Raw genomic sequence first — 20,787 nt, 5'->3', positions numbered from 1 at the left:
ATCTGATTTACACAAATCAGATTTGTTTTCAAGGTTCATCCAAGTTGTAGCATGTATCAGTGCTTCATACCACTGCACTCCAGCCTGGGCAACAATGTGAGACCCTGTCTCAAAAGTAAAAAAAAGAAAGGAAAAAGTCAGGCAATATTTATTTATTTACTTACTTATTTTTAATTTTCTTAGGGACAGGGTCTTGCTCTATCACCCAGGCCAGAATGCAGTGGCATGATCATAACTCATTATAACCTTGAACTCCTGAGCTGGCTAATTTTTTTTTTTTTTTTTTTTTTGTAGAGATGAGGATCTCACTATGTTGCCTAGGCTGATCTTGAACTCCTAGCCCCTCAAGGGATCCTCCTGCCTTAGCCTCCCGAAGCACTGGAATCACAGGTGTAAGCCACTGTGATTTCGAGCTGTAGAAAAGATTCAATGAGATCATTTATGTAAAGCATTTTAGCATGGTGCCTGGCACACAGTAGCAATGAATACACAGCAGCCACTTATTTATATATATATATATATAAAATGTATGTTGCAGATTAGTTTGCCCAGTCCCAAAAAGTCAGGCCACAGAACCACATGAAAGATCTAATCCCATTTATGGCCAATAAGACACATCCACCTCAGTATGTACACACATATACAGGTAATGATTACAGCAGTTAGCATCTGTTGCACTTTTGCCCATATCTTCGATTTAAGGTATGAGTTTTTTCTCCTTATTTTGGAAAAAAGTTCAACAACTTGCCCAAGTTCAATTCTCAACACATCAAACCTGCTCTCTGAACCAACGTGCTAATAGTGGTCATAGATGATGTTTTCATTTTCTTCCTTAAGCTTTTGTATTGTTTGAATTTTTTTCAAACAAGCATATGTCATTTTTGCAGAAATAATGTCTTTAATAATAGGACAGACCGCTTACCATCTAATTTTTTAATCAAAATAGAATTCACATATACAATTTACCACTTAAGATGTAAGTTCACAGTGAGCTATGATTGCACCACTGCACTCCAGCCTAGACGAGACCCCATCTTTAAAAAAAAAAAAAATGAGATGTAGGCTGACTCACACCTCTAATCCCAACACTTTGGGAGGCCAATGCAGGCAGATTGCTTGAGCTCCGGAGTTCCAGACCAGCCTGGGCAATATGGTGAAACCCCATCTCTCCAAAATATACAAAAAATTAGCCAGGCATGGTGGCACATGCTTGTGGTCCCTGATATCAGGAGGCTGAGGTGGGAGGATCGCTTGAGCCTAGGAGGTCGAGGTTGCAGTGAGGCATGATCATGCCACTGCACTCCAGCCTGGGCGCCAGAGCAAGACTCTGTCTCAAAAAAAAATTTTTTTAATTTAAATTTCAAAAAAAGATGTAAGTTCAGTGGGTTTTAGTGTATTCACCAGGTTGTGCAACCATCACAACTATCTAATTCCAGAACACTTCCATCACCCCCAAAATAAATCCTGTACCCCACCTACCCTAGCCCTGGGCAGCTACTAATGTTCTTTCTGTCTCTACAGATTTGTCTGTTCTAGACAATTCATGTAGATGGAATTATACACTATGTGGCTTTTCGTTTGTGACGTCTGCCACTGATCATCATGTTTTCAAGGTTCATCCGAGTTGTAGCATGTTATCAGTGCTTCATTCCTTTTCCTGGCTGAAAAACAGTCCATTACTGGTGTATGAATAGACCACATTTTGTTTATCCACTCATCAGCTGACGGGCACTTGGGTTGTTTCCACCTTTTGACTATGTGAATAACGCCACTATGAACATTTGTGTACAGGTTTTTGTGTGAACCAGTCTTCAGTCCTCTTTAGTATATATTTAGGTATGGAATTGCTGGGTCATACAGTAACTTGAAGTTTAACTTTTTGAGGAACTGCTAAATCCACCATCTGATTTTGAACTGAACACCAAAGCCCCAGTGGGAATCACAGAGAATCTTAACTATGTCTGTCTAGGTTCAAGAATGTTAGCTTAAAAGAAGGCCTAAGAGAGCGGAACAAACCCTGATTGTCCGGGAACTCCTCAGTAACTTTACCTTTGCTCCCTCCCACAACACACATACACACAGACACACACACACACAATCTGATTTACACAAAAATTTGCTCAGTCAATCCTGTTTTCTCTGCCAAGAGCATCCACCCTGATCTCAAGGGTATTATTCCACAATAAGCAGCCCATAGGACTACTGAAAAACCAGGAAGTTACATTTATGCCAAAGCTGTTCAGAGGTTGTGCCTCAGAAGACACACAGCAGGAACCGTGTGGGCTCTGATCAAAGCAAGAATGTCATCCCAGAGTTGCTCCAGTATTGCTTCACAAATATTACAAATAAAACACGATGCTTTTTGAGTCGTCATGGCTCACACAAAGGGTAGGTTTCAACATCAGCCTCTGGAGAGCCACATTCCCAGAGTGGCCGTCCTGGATAAGAAGGCCACTACAGCACGACTCACAGCACCCTGGAGGTTTCCTCCACCCGCGGGACACAACAGGATGGAGAGGGTTGGGCGGCCTCCCTCCCTGGGACACTCCATGGCCAGCCCCTCAGGGACTACTTGAAGAACAGAACCCCCAAAGGACCAGTTTCTGAAAAGGGACTCAAAGTCTAAGGGAGGCAGCCTCCTTTTATCCCCAGGAGAGGGCAGCTCTGGGGCAGACAGGTTCATCTGGATGTCATATTCACTCCCGCACAGAAAACCTAGGCCAAGCAATTTGTCCATCCTCCTCAGAGCCAGTTACTTTGTGGTCCCCATGGTCTGCCCACCACCTGTACCTGGACGCTGGCTTCATTTCGCCACCAGACAAAAGTCAGGCTGGCCCTGGAGTCCACCGGCCTGCCCAGCCCATCACTTCTGGGCTAGGTAGTGCTAAGCCTGCCCAGCCCACCCTGGCTGGGGCTCAGTGCCCTCTTCTTGGTGACACACTGTGCTCCCTGGAGAACTCCTCTCTAGGTGCTGGGGTGAGGGCAGGTGTGATCTGAGATTCCGGGGCTCTCTGGCAGGTGCATGCACGCACACTGGAACCTGATACAGGCTTTTGAACACAGGTGCACAGTCCAGAAACCTGCAAGTCCCATCCCAAACTATATCTGACTCTCTGCCCTATGCCTGTCCTCCTACAGGATCATCAGCCCCCAAGAGACCTCACCCCTCCCCATCCTCACCTTAAATTCCAGGGTCAAAAAGACTCTCCTTGTAGGGAAAGGCAGGGTGTGTTGATCAGGTGGTGTTGGAAGGAGAGCCCCAATATAGGCCACTAATTCAGTTCCAGGTGGACTGCACGCGTCCCATCAGAGTTAGTTTACTCACCGCTGGTCTTTGTCCCTGCAGCACCCAGAGCTTTGGGAAGGGAGAAGCAGACCTCCTAGTGCTGCACCCCCCCAGCCCCCCCCCCGAGCCTATGGGCACTGGGTTGACTCCAGTTTCTTTCCTCTTAGAGACTGAGGTTTCTCCCTTTCCTCTCACACCTGCTTCTGTCCGGACCGGCCGCTTCTACCCAGCGGACCCTCGGACGGTCCTCGCAAGATCCGGGTTACACCCGCCCCGTGTTCCCTCTTCCCCGGTTCGCCCTTCCCGGCCTAAGCCCATCTTCCTTAGGAAAACGTAGCAGGGATTTAGGGGCCAAACCAGGAGGGTGGAGTTTTCTTTGCCCTCGGCCAGGAGCAAATCTCCCTGTTGCGTTTTTTGGGGGAGACGGAGAGGGGCGGGCCTGAGCCGAGTATCCCTCTCCTCGCAGCGCCACAACTGCGCGCACCGACCTCCCCACGCCAGACGCGGCGTGAGCCAGGCCTCTGATCCGCTCGCCCCTCTTCCTGGTCCCCGTCCCGCCCCGGGCGCCCGGGGTCTCGAGAGCCCGCCTGGCGGCGCGATCTCACCTGTCGGCCGCGCCCGCGCGCTCTCGCTCCGGCTCCCGCTCCCGCTTGGTCGTCTTCCCGAGTTACCGACCCGAGGCGCTCCCGGGCGGGGCGTGACTCAGCACTCGTGCTGGTCCCCGACCCCGCGGCAACGCCCCGGCCAGGCCCCGGAAACGGTCCTGGCACGCTGGGGCTGGTCTCCGAACGGCCCGCCGGACTAACCTTGACCCTGAGCGAACGGCCTTGAACTTTGAAACAAATGCTCCCATGGCCAGATGTCGCCTCTCCGGCTCCTGCCAGCACCCGCGCCCCAGTCCTGCCGAGCCATTCAGACTTGGTTTAAAGTGCCCTTTCAGCATACTTTAAAGCAAAAAGAAAGAGAGAGAGAGAGAGAGAGAGAGAGAGAGAGAGAGAGAGAGAGAGAGAGAGAGAAAGGGAGGGAAGGAACGAAAGAAAACAAGCGTCCCCCTGTCCCTCTGATTTTCTCGAGGACACCTTTAAAGCCACTGGAACCTTGGAGAGTAGGGTTCCCCTCACACGTTGGGCGCACTGCCAACATCCTTCCTTCAGACACACACATAATAATTCCGCAAACCCTGTTGAGCTCCTACATATGCCAGGCACTGTGCTAGGCGTTGGAGGGATAACTTGGAGAGAAAACAGACAAGGTTCCTGCTTTCATGGAGGCGACAGTCTGGGAAAAGACAGATATTAAACACACCACCAAAAAATACATGTATAGAGAAAACAAAAACCATGTATCACCAACTGCAGTAAGAAAGATTGGGCATGGCCAGGCACGGTGGCTCATGCCTACAGTCCCAGCACTTTGGGAGGCCAAGGCGGGAGGATCGCTTGAGCCTAGGAATTGGAGACCAGCCTGGGCAACATAGCAAGACCTACAAAAATTAGCCAGGCTTGTTGGTGCATACCTGTAGTCCCAGCTTCTCGGGAAGCTGAGGTGGGAGGATTGCTTGAGCCCAGGAGTTTGAGGCTACAGTGAACCATGATCATTCCACTGCACTCCAGCCTAGGTGACTGTGAGATTCTGTCTCAAAAAATAATAATAATAATAATAAATGAAATGAAATGAAAAAATAAAAAAGAAAGACTGGGGGCAAAGGAAGGGTGCAAATACTTCTCTCCAAGGATGAGAAAGAGGTAGATTTAGGTAAAGAGGAAGGAAGTGTGGTCTGGATGTGCAAAGACCCACAGGCAGGACAATGACCTGGAAGGCAGTGTATTGCCAGCTCAAATCAGACCAAGCTAACTCAGTGAAAGATAAGCCATCTCCATCTACTTACTGCAAATATTAGCACCTACTTTAAGAGTTGTGGATAAGGGCCAGGCACGGTGGCTCACGTCTGTAATCCGAGCACTTTGGGAGGCCGAGGTGGGTGGATCACCTGAGGTCAGGAGTTCGAGACCAGCCTGGCAAACATGGTAAAACACTGTCTCTACAAAAAATTAGCCTGGCATGGTGGCACATGCCTGTAGTCCCAACTACTCAGGAGGCTGAGGCAGGAGATTCACTTGAACCGTGGAGGCAGAGGTTGCAGTGAGCGGAGGTCATGCCGTTGCACTCCAGCCTGGGCAACAAGAGCGAAACTCCATCTCAAAAAAAAGAAAAAAAGAGTTGTGGAAAGGTCTCAATGAGATCATTTTTATAAAGTGTTTTAACATGGTGCCTGGCACACAGTAGCAATGAATACACAGCAGCCATTTATTATAGATATTTTATATTGCAGATTATTTTGCCCAAGGCAACCAGAATGATTTATTTCTGATGAAAAATCCTACTCATCGTCTTAGAAAAACAATAAGCTAATATTTATTGATCACGAACTAAGTGCTTTGAATGCCTTCTCAAGTTTTTTTGTTTGTTTTTGTTTTTTTCACAAAGGTCCTGCAAGGTAAGTTTTATTAATCTCCATTTTGCAGATAAGGAAATTTAGGCTCCTAGAGGCTAAAGAATTTAGGCAAGTTCCCTCAGCTAGTAAAGCAAGGGGGTGGGCCTACAATGGAGGTCTGAACCATGACCCCTTTTTTGGGGGTAGGGGGACGAATCTGGCTCTGTCGCTCAGGCTGGAGTGCAGTGGCATGCTCTCGGCTCACTGAAGCCTCCACCTTCCAGGCTCAAGCGATTCTCATGCCTCAGCCTCCCAAGCAGCTGGAATTACAGGCACCTGCCACCACGCCTGGCTATAGTAGAAACGGGGTTTCACCATGTTGGCCAGGCTAGTCTCAAACTCCTGGCCTCAAGTGATCTGCCCACCTCGGCCTCCCAAAGTGCTGGGATTACAGGTGTGAGCCACTGCGCCCAGCCTGAACTATGACCTTAAAGCCAGGAAACCCCTCAGCAAGCATCATCCCTAAGGAGCCAGAGGGCACTGCTCAGGCAAAGCAGAATCTCAGTTGTGGGGAATTTACTGGGCATGTACCCAGTAAGATGTGACACAGAGAGGTGAACAGAGAGGCTACAGCCTGCCCACTGCCCGGAATCAGCCCTGAGGCTTGGGAAGGTCATGGAAGGCTTTGTGTAGAAGGTAGGCGTGCAAGGATGAAGGGGATGCCAGCTTGCAGGATGCAAGGAAAGGACTCCAGAAAGAGCAGGACAAAGATAAAGCTGGAAGAGAGGCGAGAGAGGTGTGAGGTGGCCCAACACTGGGCTCAGGTGTGCCAGGGCTGGTGTGGCCCATCTCTAAGGACCTGTCCCAAACCATGAAAATATTTTTTTTTTTTCCTTAAGACCTGCTACAAAGCAACAAACCATGAAAATCAAGGAATTTTTCTGATTATCACTCAATACTTTCTTGGCAACCAGAAGACACCTCCATCCAGGAGAGGGAACATGGTCTCATGCAACCCCTCCAGGTAGCTCACTGCACACCACTCCTCTGGTCCCACCCAGCAGTGCCCATAGCTTTGGAACTGAAAATCAGGGCTCGCTGCCTAAAAAAGGGCTTCTGTCTCTGAAATTCCAAGTGCCAGAGGTAGCAGGAAAGTGTGGTGGTTAGGATGCTGAAAAAGTGGCAAGTTCATTCCATGGAACATTGATGGTTAGTGGGGACAGCAGGCAGATTGTCTAACATGACGGAATCTAAGAGGAGGAAGAGTTGCTGGCTCTCTGCTGTAATGAGCTCAGCCAGGCCTGAGGGTACTTCCTTACAGACAACAGGTGGCTTTTCTGCTGGCTCCAAGGGCTGGAGGAGCTCCAAGGTACTGGGTCATCTCAGGAGCCCAGAGAAACAGAGGCAGTATGCCCACTTGAAGAACAGGCAACTCTTAGATCTGAAGAGCCTGGTAAATGTTCTCCTTTTCCATACATAGTTCCAACGAAATTTGTAAGCTTCAAAGAAGAGAGGAATATCCTCGTTTCTTCTTCTCTCCCCCAACACATGGTTTGGTATAGTGTTCCCAGCTAGGGAGAGGCTATATTAATGAAGGTAAGTTCTGCTGCAATGACCAATAGATTCCAAATGTAATGGCTCAAATACAACAGAAGTGCATTTCTTGCTAGGGCATCAGTTCCAGGCCAGTGGACTGGTTTATGAGGCTGTCTCCCTTCACACAGGCATCCAGGGACCAGGCTAACAGGACATGGCAAGTGAGTGCCACTCATGGTCCCAAATTAGATCTTTGTTTTTCTTTTTTAGAAACAGGGTCTCCCTCTGTCACCCAGGCTGGAGTGCAGTGGCATGATCATAGCTCACTGCAGCCTCGAACTCCCATGCTCAAGCCATCCTCCTGCCTCAGCCTCCCAAGTAGCTGGGACCACAGGTGTACACCACCATACCTGGCTAATTTGTGTGTGTGTGTGTGTGTGTGTGTGTGTTTTTTTTTTTTTGAAGAAACAGGGTCTTGCTATGTTGCCTAGGCTGGTCTCAAACTCCTGGGTTCAAGCCTCCGAAAGTGCTGGGATTACACGCGTGAGACACAGCACCTGGTCTCAAATTAGGGAGCTCATCAGTTATACCTCCTGTGTTGTCACTTGATCTCACCACCACCAGTCCTGCCTCAGCCATCTTCTCTCTCACCAAGCCACTGTAACTGGTCCCTGGGCCTGTCTTGCACTTTTCCAATTTTCTCTCCACAAGGAAGCTGTGCCACACTTCCTTGTCCCAGCTCCTGCCACTCTCAGCCTGGAACACTCTGTTTCCAGTCCACTTGGTAAACTCTGAACTCTCTTTTCATGGTTCAGAGCCTGAATCGCCTTGAAGCCTTACCTGACCCACCCCTTCTGGGCCCCCAGACATACTCTTCCCTGGACAGAGCTTCCCTGCTTATTGCACTAATGGGCTGACACATCAGTCTCCCCAGAGTAGCCTGTGGGTGCCTTGATGCCTGTATTAGTCCGTTTTCACGCTGCTGATAAAGACATACCTGAGACTGGGATGAAAAAGAGGATTAATGGACTTACAGTTCCACATGGCTAGGGAGGCCTCCCAATCATGGCGGAAGGCAAGGAGGAGCAGATCACGTCTTACATGGATGGCGGCAAGCAAAGAAAGAGAGGGCTGGTGCAGGGAAACTCCCACTTTTAAAACCATCAGATCAGTGAGACTTATTATGGTCACAAGAACAGCACAGGAAAGATCCAGCCCCACGATTCAATTACCTCCCAACAAGTTCCTCCCATGACACGTGGGAATTGTGGGAGTTACAATTCAAGATAAAATTTGGGTGGGGACACACCCAAACCATATCAGTACCCACACGTGCAAGAATAAACCCCCCTCCCCGCCCACCGCAACTCCCTCTCACAGCAAAGTCAGACCTCAGATCTAGGATTCTGCTACCATTAACTTACTGTAGAACTTCTCTTAAACTAGCCATGACCTCTGGACCCATTCCTAATCTGTAAAGGGAGGAACAACCATCCCAGGAGTGTTCTGTGATTGCCCCGTGTTTTAGGAAAAACTCTCCTCAAATCGTGTTTTCCCTCTACTCTCATGCCATCACAATCATCAACACAGAAGACTTCAGTGACCAAATGTGTGTGGGGTTTCCCCACCAAAAGCAGTGGACATCAGCCGGGTGTCCTCTAATTCAGTTCCAACACTATCTACCCAGAGACATTGTCAGACCCCACAGGTTGAGGGTTCAGTCTCCAAGACTGCCCCCTCAACCACACCAGGCACAAGTCTAGGCCTCCAGAACTTCTGACCAACTGGCTTCAAGTTAAGTTCCCACGACCTCCTTTTTGGGTTCAATTAATTTGCTAGAGTGGATCACAGAGCTCAGAGACACACTTACTTATGTTTGCCGGTTTATTATAAAGGATATCGCAAAGGATACAGATGAAGAGACGCACATAGAGCAAGGAATGAGGGAAGGGGAAGGAGTGCAGAGTTTCCGTGCCCTCCCTGGGCATGCCACACTCCAGGAAGCGCCAGGTGTTCAGCTATCCAGAAGCTCTCTGAACCCTGTCCTCTTGGGTTTTTATGGAAGCTTCACGACATCAGCATTCCTTCCCCCAGGATTGAGACCCTCTCATGGGAAGGTCTTTAGGACCCACTGTGAAAAAGGTGGGCGAACATTAGTGAAAGGATACCCAGAGGTCAGAGGCCTGTCCCAAGCCCTAACATACCCAATATTCTAACAAAGACTGGAACAAGGACTATGAGAGTTACGAGTCAGGAATGCTGGAGGAAAACCAATATATATCATAACACCACACCCAGCATTGGCACTCAGCACACAGGTGTTAGAAACAAGTTACTCCTAAGCACTCTTCCTGCGTGGCCTCCGCCCACAGCCGCCCCTCACAGGGCTTTCAGCCTGCCAGTAGAAATCACTCGAGGGCCCACACATGCAAGGCCCTGGGCACATGACACAGTCCTGACTCAAAGAGTTGGCCTCAGCTCCTGGGGGTTGCCCTGGCCTCATTCACCCTTGAACTCCCCAACTGCCACCCACCTTAGGCATTCTTTAAGCATCTGCTGCCAGGTCAAGACCACCACCTTCCGGGACCTGCAAGCCCCACCCAGCTCTGACTGGCACATGACCAGCTATGAGGGCCAGTCTGGCAGGACCGTATCCCGTGAGCTCACACCCTGCTGAGAAAACAGCACAGAAAGAGTGTATTTCTGGGTTGGGCACAGTGGCTCACACCTGTAATCCCAGCACTTTGGGAAGCTGAGGCAGGAGGACTGCTTGAAACCAGAAGGCTGAAACCAGCACGGGCAACAAAGCAATACTCCATTTCTACAAAAATAAAAAATTAGCCAGGCGTGGTGGTGCGCGACTGTAGTCCCAGCTATTCACGAGGCTGAGGCAGGAGGTCTCCTGGAGCCCAGGAGTTTGAGGCTGCAGTGAGCTATGATCGCAACACTGCACTCCAGCCTGGGTGAGAGAGCAAGACCACAGCTCTAAAGAAAAAAAAAAAAAAGGAAAGGGTGTGTTTCTTTGCCTGGTACTTGCCTATTCCCAGTTCAACTCCTGAAAAAAAGAAACAATTTGATATATAAATACAGAGGTTTTTCAATAGATCATGTTTATTCCCAAGCCCCAACCAGACATGTTCTACCCCTCAAGATCCCTGAGACCCAGGCTGTGGGCTGGAAAACGAAGGCACAGTGTCAAGAGCGCCCCTGTTGGCATGTGAAGACCCAGGAGTGCTGACCTTCAGGGATCTGCCTGCACTGCCCATGGGCCTGGCACAGCAGGAGGCACTCCTGTTTCTGTCCCTTCTGTCTCTGGTCTTCAGAGCAAGGTTTCTGCTGAGATGCTAAGGAAGCTGAGTCCTTTGTCAGCCCTGACTCTGACTGAGAGGCAGACAGGAGCCAAGGCCCCATTGAAGCTCCACGATGACGATGGCCCTCAGGGGAACAGACACAAAACCAGGCACGGGCCTGCCTTCCAGCTGGCATCTACCTGTCAGGCCCAGAACTTCTGTGCAGTTGGAGTGGGCTCCCCAGAAGGAAAAACAATACAGCTGAGTCTAGTGCTAGGGGACAGAGAACTGGGGGCTCAAGAAAGCATCCCAAAACGGGCTGCCAGGTTAAGGATCCATGGGGCTGAAGAGAAGTTTGCCCCAGAGCCCAAAGCCCAGTCTGCAGTCAGTGGGTGGAGATGAGAGGCAGCCCGGGCCCCTGCAGGGGCTGGGCCCTGAATCCTGAGGCCACCGTCACCTCAACATCACTTCCTACAGCAGAATAAGGTCACTCTTCTTTCCAAAGGTGGTAACAGCCTCAGAGCTTGCTCCGCGGGGCCTCTGCCAGGGGCCGCTGCAACCGCCACACCACCCTGACTGGCTCAGCAGCGCGGTCCAGCTCACGGAGGCCACCCAGGTCGTGGGTCTGGCTGTACTGCTGCAGGGCCGGCTGGAGCACCGTGATGGGAATGCTGAAGTTCAGGTGGGGGTAGGTGGCCCCCGTGTTATTGTCCCGGGTGTTGCTGGTGATTATGCCTGTTGAGGAGTCAGAAAGCAAAAGAGGATGTGAGCCAGGGGGCAGAAAGGCTGGAGAAGGGAGGAGGACCATCTCCACCCTGGAGCCCCCAGGGCCTGGTAGGGCTGGATACCCCCCCACATGGTGACAGACGCTGAGCTTCTAGACATGAACACCTGCTGCCCACACCCTTTCCTGGCTTTACGTTTTCTCCTTAACACTCTCAAAATCTAACACACTAGATAGTTCACTTATTTCACTTGTTATCTTTCTCTCGACCTAGTGTCAGCTCCATAAGGGCAGGACTTTGATGTTTCGTTCATGCAGTCTCCGCAGTACCTGAAACAGTGCCTTGTGCCAAGTAGGCGCTGAACAAAGGCTTGTTGAATGAATGAATGAATGAATGAATGAATGAATGAATGAATGAATCAGACCCACAGACACGTTTTGTTTGGCCTGCTCGGTGCATGGATGTGTGTGTAGTTTTTTAAAGATAATTTCAGACATACAGAAGTCTTGCCTAAATATTGCAGAATTCTATATACCCTTTGACCAGCTTTCCTTTATGTTCGTATCTAATGTCACCAAAAAATATTTATCAAAACCAAAACATATACCTTGGTAGAATACTGTTAGTAAGTGAACTACAGAACTCATTGACATGAGTTGCACTAGTTTTTCCACTAATGTCCTTTTTCAGTTCCAGCATCCAGTCTAGGACTCCATATTCCATTTAGTTGTCGCATCTCCCAAATCTCCTCCAATCTGGGTCAGTTCCTCAGTCTTTCCTTATCTTTCATGGCCTTGACATTTTTAAGAGTGCAGGTTATTTTATTTATTTACAGTTTTTTTTTTGTTCTTGTTTTTGTTTTTTTAGAGGTAAGGTCTCGCTCTGTCACCCATGCTAGAGTGCAGTGGTGGGATTATAGCTCACTGCAACCTCAACCTCCTGGGCTCAAGTGATTCTCCCGCCTCAGCCTCCCTAAAATATTTTGTAGAGATGGGGCCTCACTATGGTTGTCCAGCTTGGTCTTGAACTCCCAGACTCAAGCAATCCTCCTGCCCTGGCCTCCAAAAGTGCTAGAATTACAAGTGCGAGCCACCATACCTGGCTTTTTTTTTTTTTTAAATAAACATAGTTTATTTTTTTGAGATGGGGTCTCACTCTGTCACACAGGCTAAAGTGTAATGGTGACCATAGTTCACTGCAGCCTTGAACTCCTGGGCTCAAGTGATCTTTCCACTTCAGACTCCTGCAGAGCCAGGACTACAGGCACATACCACCATGTCTGGCTCAGGTCAGTGATTTTAGAGAATGACCCTCAGTTGAGGCCTACCTAATGTTTTCTCATGACTATTGGATTAGTGCAAGAATGAATGCGGTTTTTGTCATTACTTTTAATTGTTTTGCCATTACTTTTAATTGTTTAAGGTTACACATTATTGGGAAGAATACCATAAAAGCCATGTGTCCTTCCCAGTGTCTCAGCTATCTGATGTCTGTATGGGGTACTTCTGACATTCACCTTGATCACTTGGCTGAGGTGGTATCTGCCAGGCCTCTCCAAGGTAGACTTAGTATTTTCCTTTCTTTTTTTTTAATTAAAAAAATTTTTTTTAAATAAAAATAGAGGCAGGGTCTCACTGTGTTGCCCCAGGCTGGTCTCGAACTCCCATTTCAAGTGATCCTCTTGCCTCAGCCTCCGGAAGTGTTGGGATTACTGGCACGAGCTACCACACCAGGCCTAGACTTAACGGCTCTAAATATTACTTACGGCTCCAATATTTCCTCTTTGTAAGTACTAAATATTTAGAGGAAATATACTAAAGTTATGCAAATACAATTTTACTTGTATATTAGGATGGAACAGATAAGTAAACATATTGTAGACAACAAGAGCAAGGTTTCTCACTACAGGAGAAAGAAGAAACAAGGAGAGTTAGACTGGACTGGAGTTGGAGGTTTCTAGATGAACTCATGTTTTTTTCTTTTTGACAGCTAAACAGACTGTTTTTTAAAAACCTGAATGTTACCAAAATTTAAAAATTGATCGATTTAACGGCCACATGTATTTTTTTAAAAAAGCTTTACATGTCTTGTGAAACTATTAGAATACCAGCCAACGTTAGGCCCGTCCTCCTTCATGGCCACAGTGTGCAGCAGCTGAGTCGAGTGCGCTTCAGTTTAGACCCCTCCCCTCCCCTCCCCTCCCTGTTGTCTTCTCATTCATTTGCTTTACCTTTCCAGCCTCTGTTGGCTTTTGAGTCTGTGATGCTTTGACTAATCCAACTCCTCAATTTCACAGATCAAACCAGATTAGATTAGTAGCAGAGAAGGGACCAGAGCCCAGATCTCTTTCCTCCCAGTCCAGCATCCGTCCCTCTCCACCATCAGGAGAACAGCCTGCAAACCTTCGCTAGCTCACTCATAATGCCCACCATTTTCCCAGACAGAGGGTGCACTGGGGCTGGCCACAAGCACTCATGGGGTGGGACTGAGGTTCTGGCAAGTTGGAGGGCGGGAGGGGGCCAAAGAGCTGGTTACCAAGGAGGTTTCCTGAGTGGTTGGAGAAGAGGGGTCCCCCACTGGAGCCGCTGTGCACAGCACACGTGGTCTGCAGCATTATGGGCGTGTCATTCACCTGCACCACAGCCGAAAGGATGCCTGAAGTCACCGAGGGCCCGCAAGCCTGGCCAAAGACGCCAAAGCCCACCACACTCACAGCCTCACCTGCCAGGGAAGGAAGGAGGGTGAAGCTGGGGACACCTGTGTTACAGCAGGACTCACACTCCCTAACTCTCATCCCTGCCCTCTCCAAACGTTCCAAACCTCTCCACCCTTCAAGTTTCTGCTCAGATACTCCTGCCTCCAGAGAGCCTTCCCCATGTGCCCTGGCTGGAAGAGGCTGAGAACTCCATTGAGCTCCTAGCACTGTATCTGCATGACCACTTCTGAGCAACAGGCTGTTCCCTAGTCCTTGTTCCCTGGACAGGCGGGGCAGTGACTTTTAGGAGTTCCTAACACCTACCTACATGCTCAATAAATGTTTGTGGAATTCACACCCATCTCCTCCTGGAACTCCTAAGAAGTTTCTTCATGAAAAGAAATGGTGATGATGGCTATAAGGCAGCCATGACCTTCCTTTTCCAAGTGCAGGGTATGGGGGTAAGTGCTTTACAGGCAACGTCGCACCCAGCCCTCACAACACCCAGAAATAGGATGCATTAGCCCCATTTCAAAGACGTGGAAAATGAGGCAGAGGACAGTTAACTAGCCTGTCCAAGGACATGGGACTAATAAGTGGCAGAGGAAAGATGCCCATCCAGAGCCCCTGGACCCTTCATCACTGTATCACCCTGCCTCCATGGAGTGCAACATCAGTACTTATGTGGCAGCATCACAAAGCCTTTTACCCAAATCGTGCCCCTGGAGCCTTGAAAGTGCCACATGCCTCTCTGACCAGCCTGAAGTGTTAAGGAACCCCAAAGGCCCAGCATCCTCACACTACATTGCTGCAGGCACTCGGGGAAAGGGCGTGCATTATCCTTCCCAGGGCACTCCACGTGCCCCACCAGCACAAAAAGGGAGGAAGCCAAGGACCTTGACCAATGCCACCCCGACTTCGTGAGAATGCCCAACACTGATTCTCCTTCCTGAGGCCCACCCTAGCTCAGAGGGGCCCTCCTTCAGGCTGCGCCCTTCGTCCTTTACCTTCATGGAAGTGCTCAGCGGGCACAGGGATGGGGACATCATCCAGGTCCTCCTCCAGGCTCACCACTGCTATGTCATAGGGACATGTCTCCTGAGTGGCAAATACCACACGGCCCCCGATGGCCACACTCCTGGTAGCAAGGGAAACAAATGACAGGCTAGCTTTCTGACTCCTCAGTACTTGGGAGAAATCAAGGAGCTGAGAGTGACAGTAAAAGTCAGAAGATCTGGGTATCAGCCCTGAAATCGACCAGCCAGGCAACTCTGGGCAAGTCATGTAACCATTCTGTGGTATCTCCAAAGGTGGTTGACAAACTGTGCTACTTCTCTAAAGCTTCCTGTACCTGAAAAATCAACCTGACACTTAGTGAGCACTGTGGGCCAGGTTTCGTGTTAGTGCTTTGTGGACATCACTTTATTTAGTCTTCACGACCCTATAAACTAGGCACTGGCATTCTCTCCATTTTAGGTGGTATAACTGAGGCCCAGAGACGCTCAGTAACATTCCCAACACCAAACAGAAAGTGGGAGGAGCCAAGGCAAACACAACACTTTCCTTCACTGCCTCGTTGATACCCACAACAATCCCGTCAGTTGGTGGGCACATATGACATGGTTTCACTCCTCTGGGTCCCTATTTACATACATGCTAACAGTTCTGTAGCACACTACGTGACAGGCTCCGTTCCACGACATTTCGCATCAACTCCCAGGGAGGCAGCTTAGACAGATTAAGTGACTTGCCCGGGATCAGACAGGGGCGTCCTACTACACACTCTGTAGGGGTAGCTTCCAACAGACCTGGCAGTCTCCTTAGGAGCAAGGGGCATGTGAGGGGAGTGGAAGGAATCTGGTGGGGCCCACACACCATAGGGAAACCTTCATCATCAGTCTTCCGTATAAAGTCATGGCTGTCCTATAGGCCACAGTGGGGACACCTATGGCAAAACTGGGCAGTGTTACCCACACCTGGCTAAGCCTGGGGATTCAGGAAAGAGATTTGGAAAAGCCTGGGCTGCAAGGCTGGGCTGAACCACGTACAGCTGCGTGGTCCACCCCCCTACCTTCTGATTAGGTAGAAACCCACGTTTCACTCAGAAGGGAAGCTCTGGCTAAGCACTAAAAGATGGATAAAATTAACATACCCATCTCCTTACCCCAGGAGAGCACCATCCTGGGCCTCTGGGACCTTATCACTTTCAGAGGAGAAGCAGCAGGGTTAGGGAATCTCTGTTCAAAGGGCCAGAGAACCGAGGGGTATGGCGTGCAGGGCTATCAGACAGTGAAGCTGCCCAGAAGAAACTCAGCCTTTGAGGGGAGCTCAAAGATGCCCAGTTCCGGATTCAGGGTGTCCCACAGTACCCAAATCCAGAGCTGCTTCGAGCTTGACACCTTGCCCCAGATTCTCCCCACAGGGGTTCTGGGTATAAAGGATGAGGGGAGGGTTCCAGGTCTCTACCCACTACACGCCCAAAGCATCCGCGTGACACAAGAAAGGCCTGCACAATACTCAAGAGTATTAGGGCTGGACCCAGATCTGAGACCTGGAAAGGGATGAAGTGGGGTCAGCCCTGCGGGCTTACTTGGGGGTGGTGGAGCGCACCAGGACCCTGGCTGCTTCCCGAGGGGACACGTGCCGACAGGTCACTATAAGGCGGGGTGCCACAGCCACTCCGGAGCCCCATACGGTGCCGCACTCCACCAACACTGCCGCGGCTGCCCACAGGGGCCCGGAGTCTCGGAGGGGCAGACCCCACGGGACGCTCGCCTCTGGCGGCAGGAGGGCGGCCAGGGCAGCGGTGCTGTGGGGCAGGCGGCGAAGCGCGTAGCGGGCGGCGCGGAAAAGGGGGGCGGCGGCGCAGAGCAGCGTGAAGCCCACCCATTCGCCGGCCTTCCAACAGAGCGGCGCCACCACCAGCGCCACCAGCGCCCCCGCGGGCCGCGCGGTGAACACGCCGCCGCCCTCGGTGCCGGGCAGGCAGCGTGCGTCGGTGAGCAGCAGCGGGCCGGCCACGTTGCTGAGCACCCCGCAGCTCAGCGTGTTGAGAAAGATGTCGGGGCAGAAGGCGCCGAAAGGGGAGCCGCAGACCAGCAATGGCGCGCCCTTGGGCACGGCCCCGAGAGGCGACACCGCCATGGCTGGCCCGCGCTCCTCCTCCACCTCCTCCTGGCCTAGCCGCACGCCCAGCAGCGCAAACCAGCCCAGCGCTCTCAGTTGATCCGCTTCCTCGTCCTCCGACACTTCGTCATCCCGCGCCGCGCTCGAGAAGCGCCACTGTTCCGCTGCCTCGTCCCCGAAGAGGCGCGCGAAGTGGGCCCAGAAGGCCGGGCAGCTCAGCAGCAGCAGCAGCTCAGCGGGAAGCCGGGGCTGCAGGGGACGCCCGCGGGACGGGGCAGGTGGGCCGGGCTCGAGGCTCGCGCACTGTGTCGTGCACAGCCCTGGGCGGCCCCGCTCCGCGCCGCCCCCTGGACCCGCGGCCGTTGGGGCCCACTGCACATGCAGGCGCAGGTCGTCGCTGCAACTGTCGCCAGGCAGGAAGACGGCGCCGGCCGCGGTCAGGACTTCGCTGCCAGCTCGCAGGAAGGGGACGAAGATGCCCCCGTGGCAAAGCACCAGGCCTGGGCTACGGCTCAGGATTACCCCGCTGCAGCTCCATGGGCCCGCCTCGGGCTGTCCGGCCCGGAAGGCGCTCACCACGCAGCCCGCCTGCTCGGCCGCCCTCATGGCAGAACCCCACTGCCTTCTCATGGCCTCTAGGCCGGACACTCGGGAGCTTCTCCGAGAAACAGCGAGCTAGCGAGCGAGGACCCCTACCCAGTCCGGCTGAACCTGCCTAGCGCCACCCACAGCTGGAAGCGAGAGGCGCAAGCTCTGACTCAGGTCTTCCTCATCGAGCCCGATTGGCTAAGCCCCAATTGACCCGACCCGATTGGCTGGGCTTGTGCCGAGCTCTGATTGGCTGCCTATTCTGATTTTTTTTTTCCCTTTCCCCGCCCTCGTTAGTTTGTCCAACCGGTGGGACATAATCTGCCCCATTCCCCCGGATGAGCCCCGGGGAGAGTAAGAGGCGTGCGGCGTCACGAGGAATCGGAGGAGAGGAGGGTGGGTCCCTTCAAGCCTAGTCTCTTGTTTGCTGGAATGTGGGAAAGGGAATAGAAATGAGCGCTGACGTGCCTAGATTTGCCCAGGCCACGACAGTACCTGTGAGCATCTGCCCAGGTCTAGGCGACCTTCAGCCTCTGACCCTTGGGATAATATGGACCAAGGAAATCCTTGGCCAATTCAGTTTTGAAAATTTAAAAGTAAACCCTATAGCAATCCACTAGGGGGCATGGAACTCTCAAGATTACTCCTAGGATTTTTTTTTTGCTGCCAAAGCCCCAACACAAATCTCCTAGAAACTGGATTTGCTGTAAATTAAATTGCCCTTTAAATCGACTATGAACAGTAGCTGAAATCAAAAATTTTAATCATACAGGCCTATATTTTACAGTGTGCACATTTCACATAACATAACCACCAGCCAGGATTTATCTAGGCCAGGGTCCAAATACTTTCTGTAGAAGGCCAGAATGGAAACAGTTCCAGTTTGGGGGGACCATACAACGTGTCTCAAATAGTCAACTCTGCAGCTGCTGCATACAAAAGCTAAAGGAATGGCGGTGGCTGTGTCCCAATAAAAAGATACAGACATTGAAATTTGAATTTCATACAATTTTTTGTGTCCAAAAATAGCATTCTTTAAATATTTTTTCCAACCATTTAAATGTGTAAAAACCTTTCTTTGCTCACAGGCCATACAAACACAGGCAGCAGGCCCGATTTGACCCACAAGGCATAGTTTACCATCTCTAGTGTACACTAACATAAACTTCTCTACTTTTCCAAAGAAGTACGCTTTAGGACAGAGGAGGATGAACGAGTATGTCGGGGGGTTGGGGGGCGCGGAGCTTCATGATACCCTCAATCAGTCACCACAAGCTAGACAGTTTACAAAGGTCTGCTTTATCACTGAATTGGTAAAATACACATTATTTTTTATTTATTTATTTGAGACGGAGTCTCGCTCTGTCGCCCAGGCTGGAGTGCAATGGCGCGATCTCCGCTCACTGCAAACTCCGCCTCCTGGGTTCACGCTATTCTCCTGTCTCAGCCTCCCCAGCCGCTGGGACTACAGGCGCCTGCCACCACACCCGGCTAATTTTTTGTATTTTTAGTAGAGACGGGGTTTCACCGTGTTAGCCACGATGGTCTCGATCTCCTCACCTTGTGATCCGCCCGCCTCGGCCTCCCAAAGTGCTGGGATTACAGGCGTGAGCCACCGCGCCCGGCCACCATTAATTTTTATTAAGGTTACTGTATTGCTTACTATATACAATTGCTACTTAAATTCTCTAATCTTTCTGCCTGAATTCTTTAAATAAAGTTAACACTGCTTGGTATAACCCCAGCACAACACAGGATAATGCTCCCAGTACTCCCAGTGACACAAACCTGCTAGAGAAAGGAAAACGATTATCCATGATAGTATGAGGCAGGAATAAAATTAGGCCATCTTGCCATAGCAGGCAGTCTTCTTTTGGTTCTATGACACAGAAGGTGGCTTGATCACAGCAAAATTTCTTTATCCCAACTTCCTAGCAATCAAAGAGTTTTTCTCTTGGTGGAGCACAGGGGCTCACACTTGGAATCCCAGCACGTTGGGAGGCTGAGGCATGAGAATTTCCTGAGCCCAGGAGTTTGAGACCAGCCTGGACAACATGATGAGACCTTAACTCTACAAAAATTTTGAAAACTAACTGAGCACGGTGGTGCAACCCTGTGGTCCCAAGCTACTTGGGAGGCTGAGATGGGAGGATCACTTGAGCCCAGGAGGTCAAGGCTGCAGTGACCTATGTTCATACCACTGCACTCCAGCCTGGGCGACAGAGTGAGACCAACTCAAAAAACATACAAACAAACAAACTTTCTCGAGTCCAGTGATTCTCCCTCAACGCTCAAGACTCCAGCATGAACTGTTAGGCATTGGGTTTTTCTGTGTTTACAGCTAAAAAGAAGTCCCAAGTCACAGCCAGAACAGCCAAAGTAAGATCTGTTGAGTGCTAGGCTCATGGACTGAGCCTAATCTTATTTTCCACTCTGCCTCAAACAAAACCAACTCATTTGCCCATACAACCCATGGCATCCTTTCACAGTAACAAGGACAACAGGACACCTCCAGTACTTTTTTTTTTTTTTGAGATGGAGTCACCCAGGCTGGAGTGCAGTGGCGCGATCTCGGCTCACTGCAACCTCCGCTTCCCCAATTCAAGCGATTCTCCTGCCTCAGCCTCCTGAGTAGCTGGGACTAAAGGTGCATCCCACTGTGCCTGGCTAATTTTTGTATTTTTAGTAGAGACGGAGCTTTGCCATGTTGGTCAGGCTGGCCTTGAACTCCTGACCTCATGATCCACCCGCCTTGGCCTCCCAAAGCGCTAGGATTACAGACATGAGCCACCGTGCCCGGCAATATCTCCAATACTTTAATACTTGGTTGAAAAGAACCCATTGCACTGTTTCCCACTGTTTGTCCCAGTACTTTAGTTTTATGATCTCATTTGCGTTTTTGTAAAAGCAGGCTTCCTACAAGCCTAGTAAAGGAAATTCTTTCTTTCCCATTTTGCCAAATGTAGCATTTAATTGATTTTTTTTTTTGAGCGAGAGAGAGTCTTGCTCTGTCACCCAGGCAGCAGTACAGTGGCATGATCTCAGCTCACTTCAATCTCCACCTCCTAGTTCAAGCGATTCTCCGCCTCAGCCTCCAGAGTAGCTGG

General features: G+C 50.4%; 2 protein-coding genes across 13 annotated transcripts in view; both read right to left on the bottom strand.

Moving 5' to 3' along the window:
* The window catches only part of AIFM2 (AIF family member 2), a 126,108-nt gene extending 121,838 nt beyond the window's left edge, over positions 1–4,270 (bottom strand). For 5 of the 9 annotated variants that reach the window (XR_010135198.1, XM_055353612.2, XM_055353611.2 and 2 more), the window contains exon 1: positions 3,892–4,267. The gene's annotated coding sequence lies outside the window, so the exon portion shown is untranslated. Of the gene's footprint in view, positions 1–3,891 lie in introns of all 9 variants that reach the window. The other 4 variants (XR_010135199.1, XM_063710038.1, XM_063710036.1 and 1 more) reach the window with 2 other exon arrangements.
* A 6,079-nt stretch (positions 4,271–10,349) lies between these two features.
* On the bottom strand, positions 10,350–18,913 carry TYSND1 (trypsin like peroxisomal matrix peptidase 1). Of its 4 annotated transcripts, none has more exons than XM_004049529.5 (4): positions 16,557–18,913; positions 14,974–15,104; positions 13,807–13,992; positions 10,350–11,281 (listed from the first exon to the last, which is right to left on the bottom strand). In XM_004049529.5, exons 1-4 carry the CDS (start codon positions 17,720–17,722, stop codon positions 11,064–11,066), a joined length of 1,701 nt encoding a protein of 566 aa, XP_004049577.4. In that variant the 5' UTR covers positions 17,723–18,913; the 3' UTR covers positions 10,350–11,063. The 4 variants fall into 4 exon arrangements, with proteins under 4 accessions (XP_004049577.4, XP_018890242.3, XP_055209583.1 ...); XM_019034697.4 differs by having other exon boundaries at positions 13,904–13,992; XM_055353608.2 differs by lacking the exon at positions 13,807–13,992.
* Between the last annotated feature and the right edge of the window lie 1,874 nt (positions 18,914–20,787).

Source organism: Gorilla gorilla, chromosome 8, assembly GCF_029281585.2.
Source record: "Gorilla gorilla gorilla isolate KB3781 chromosome 8, NHGRI_mGorGor1-v2.1_pri, whole genome shotgun sequence".
Lineage (NCBI taxonomy): Eukaryota > Metazoa > Chordata > Mammalia > Primates > Hominidae > Gorilla > Gorilla gorilla.
The sequence above is the reverse complement of the archived record's forward strand: the minus strand, read 5'-3'. Positions and strand labels throughout refer to the sequence as shown.

Bases quoted from the DNA above. Each gene is read 5' to 3' on its own strand.
- TYSND1 (XM_004049529.5), bottom strand. From the start codon at position 17,722: ATGAGAAGGCAGTGGGGTTCTGCCATGAGGGCGGCCGAGCAGGCGGGC. The intron at 13,993-14,973 runs GTAAAGGACGAA...CTTCCCTGGCAG, and splicing joins CGCTGAGCACTTCCATGAAG to GTGAGGCTGTGAGTGTGGTG. The intron at 11,282-13,806 runs GTAACCAGCTCT...ACTCCTCAACAG, and splicing joins CCACTCAGGAAACCTCCTTG to GCATAATCACCAGCAACACC.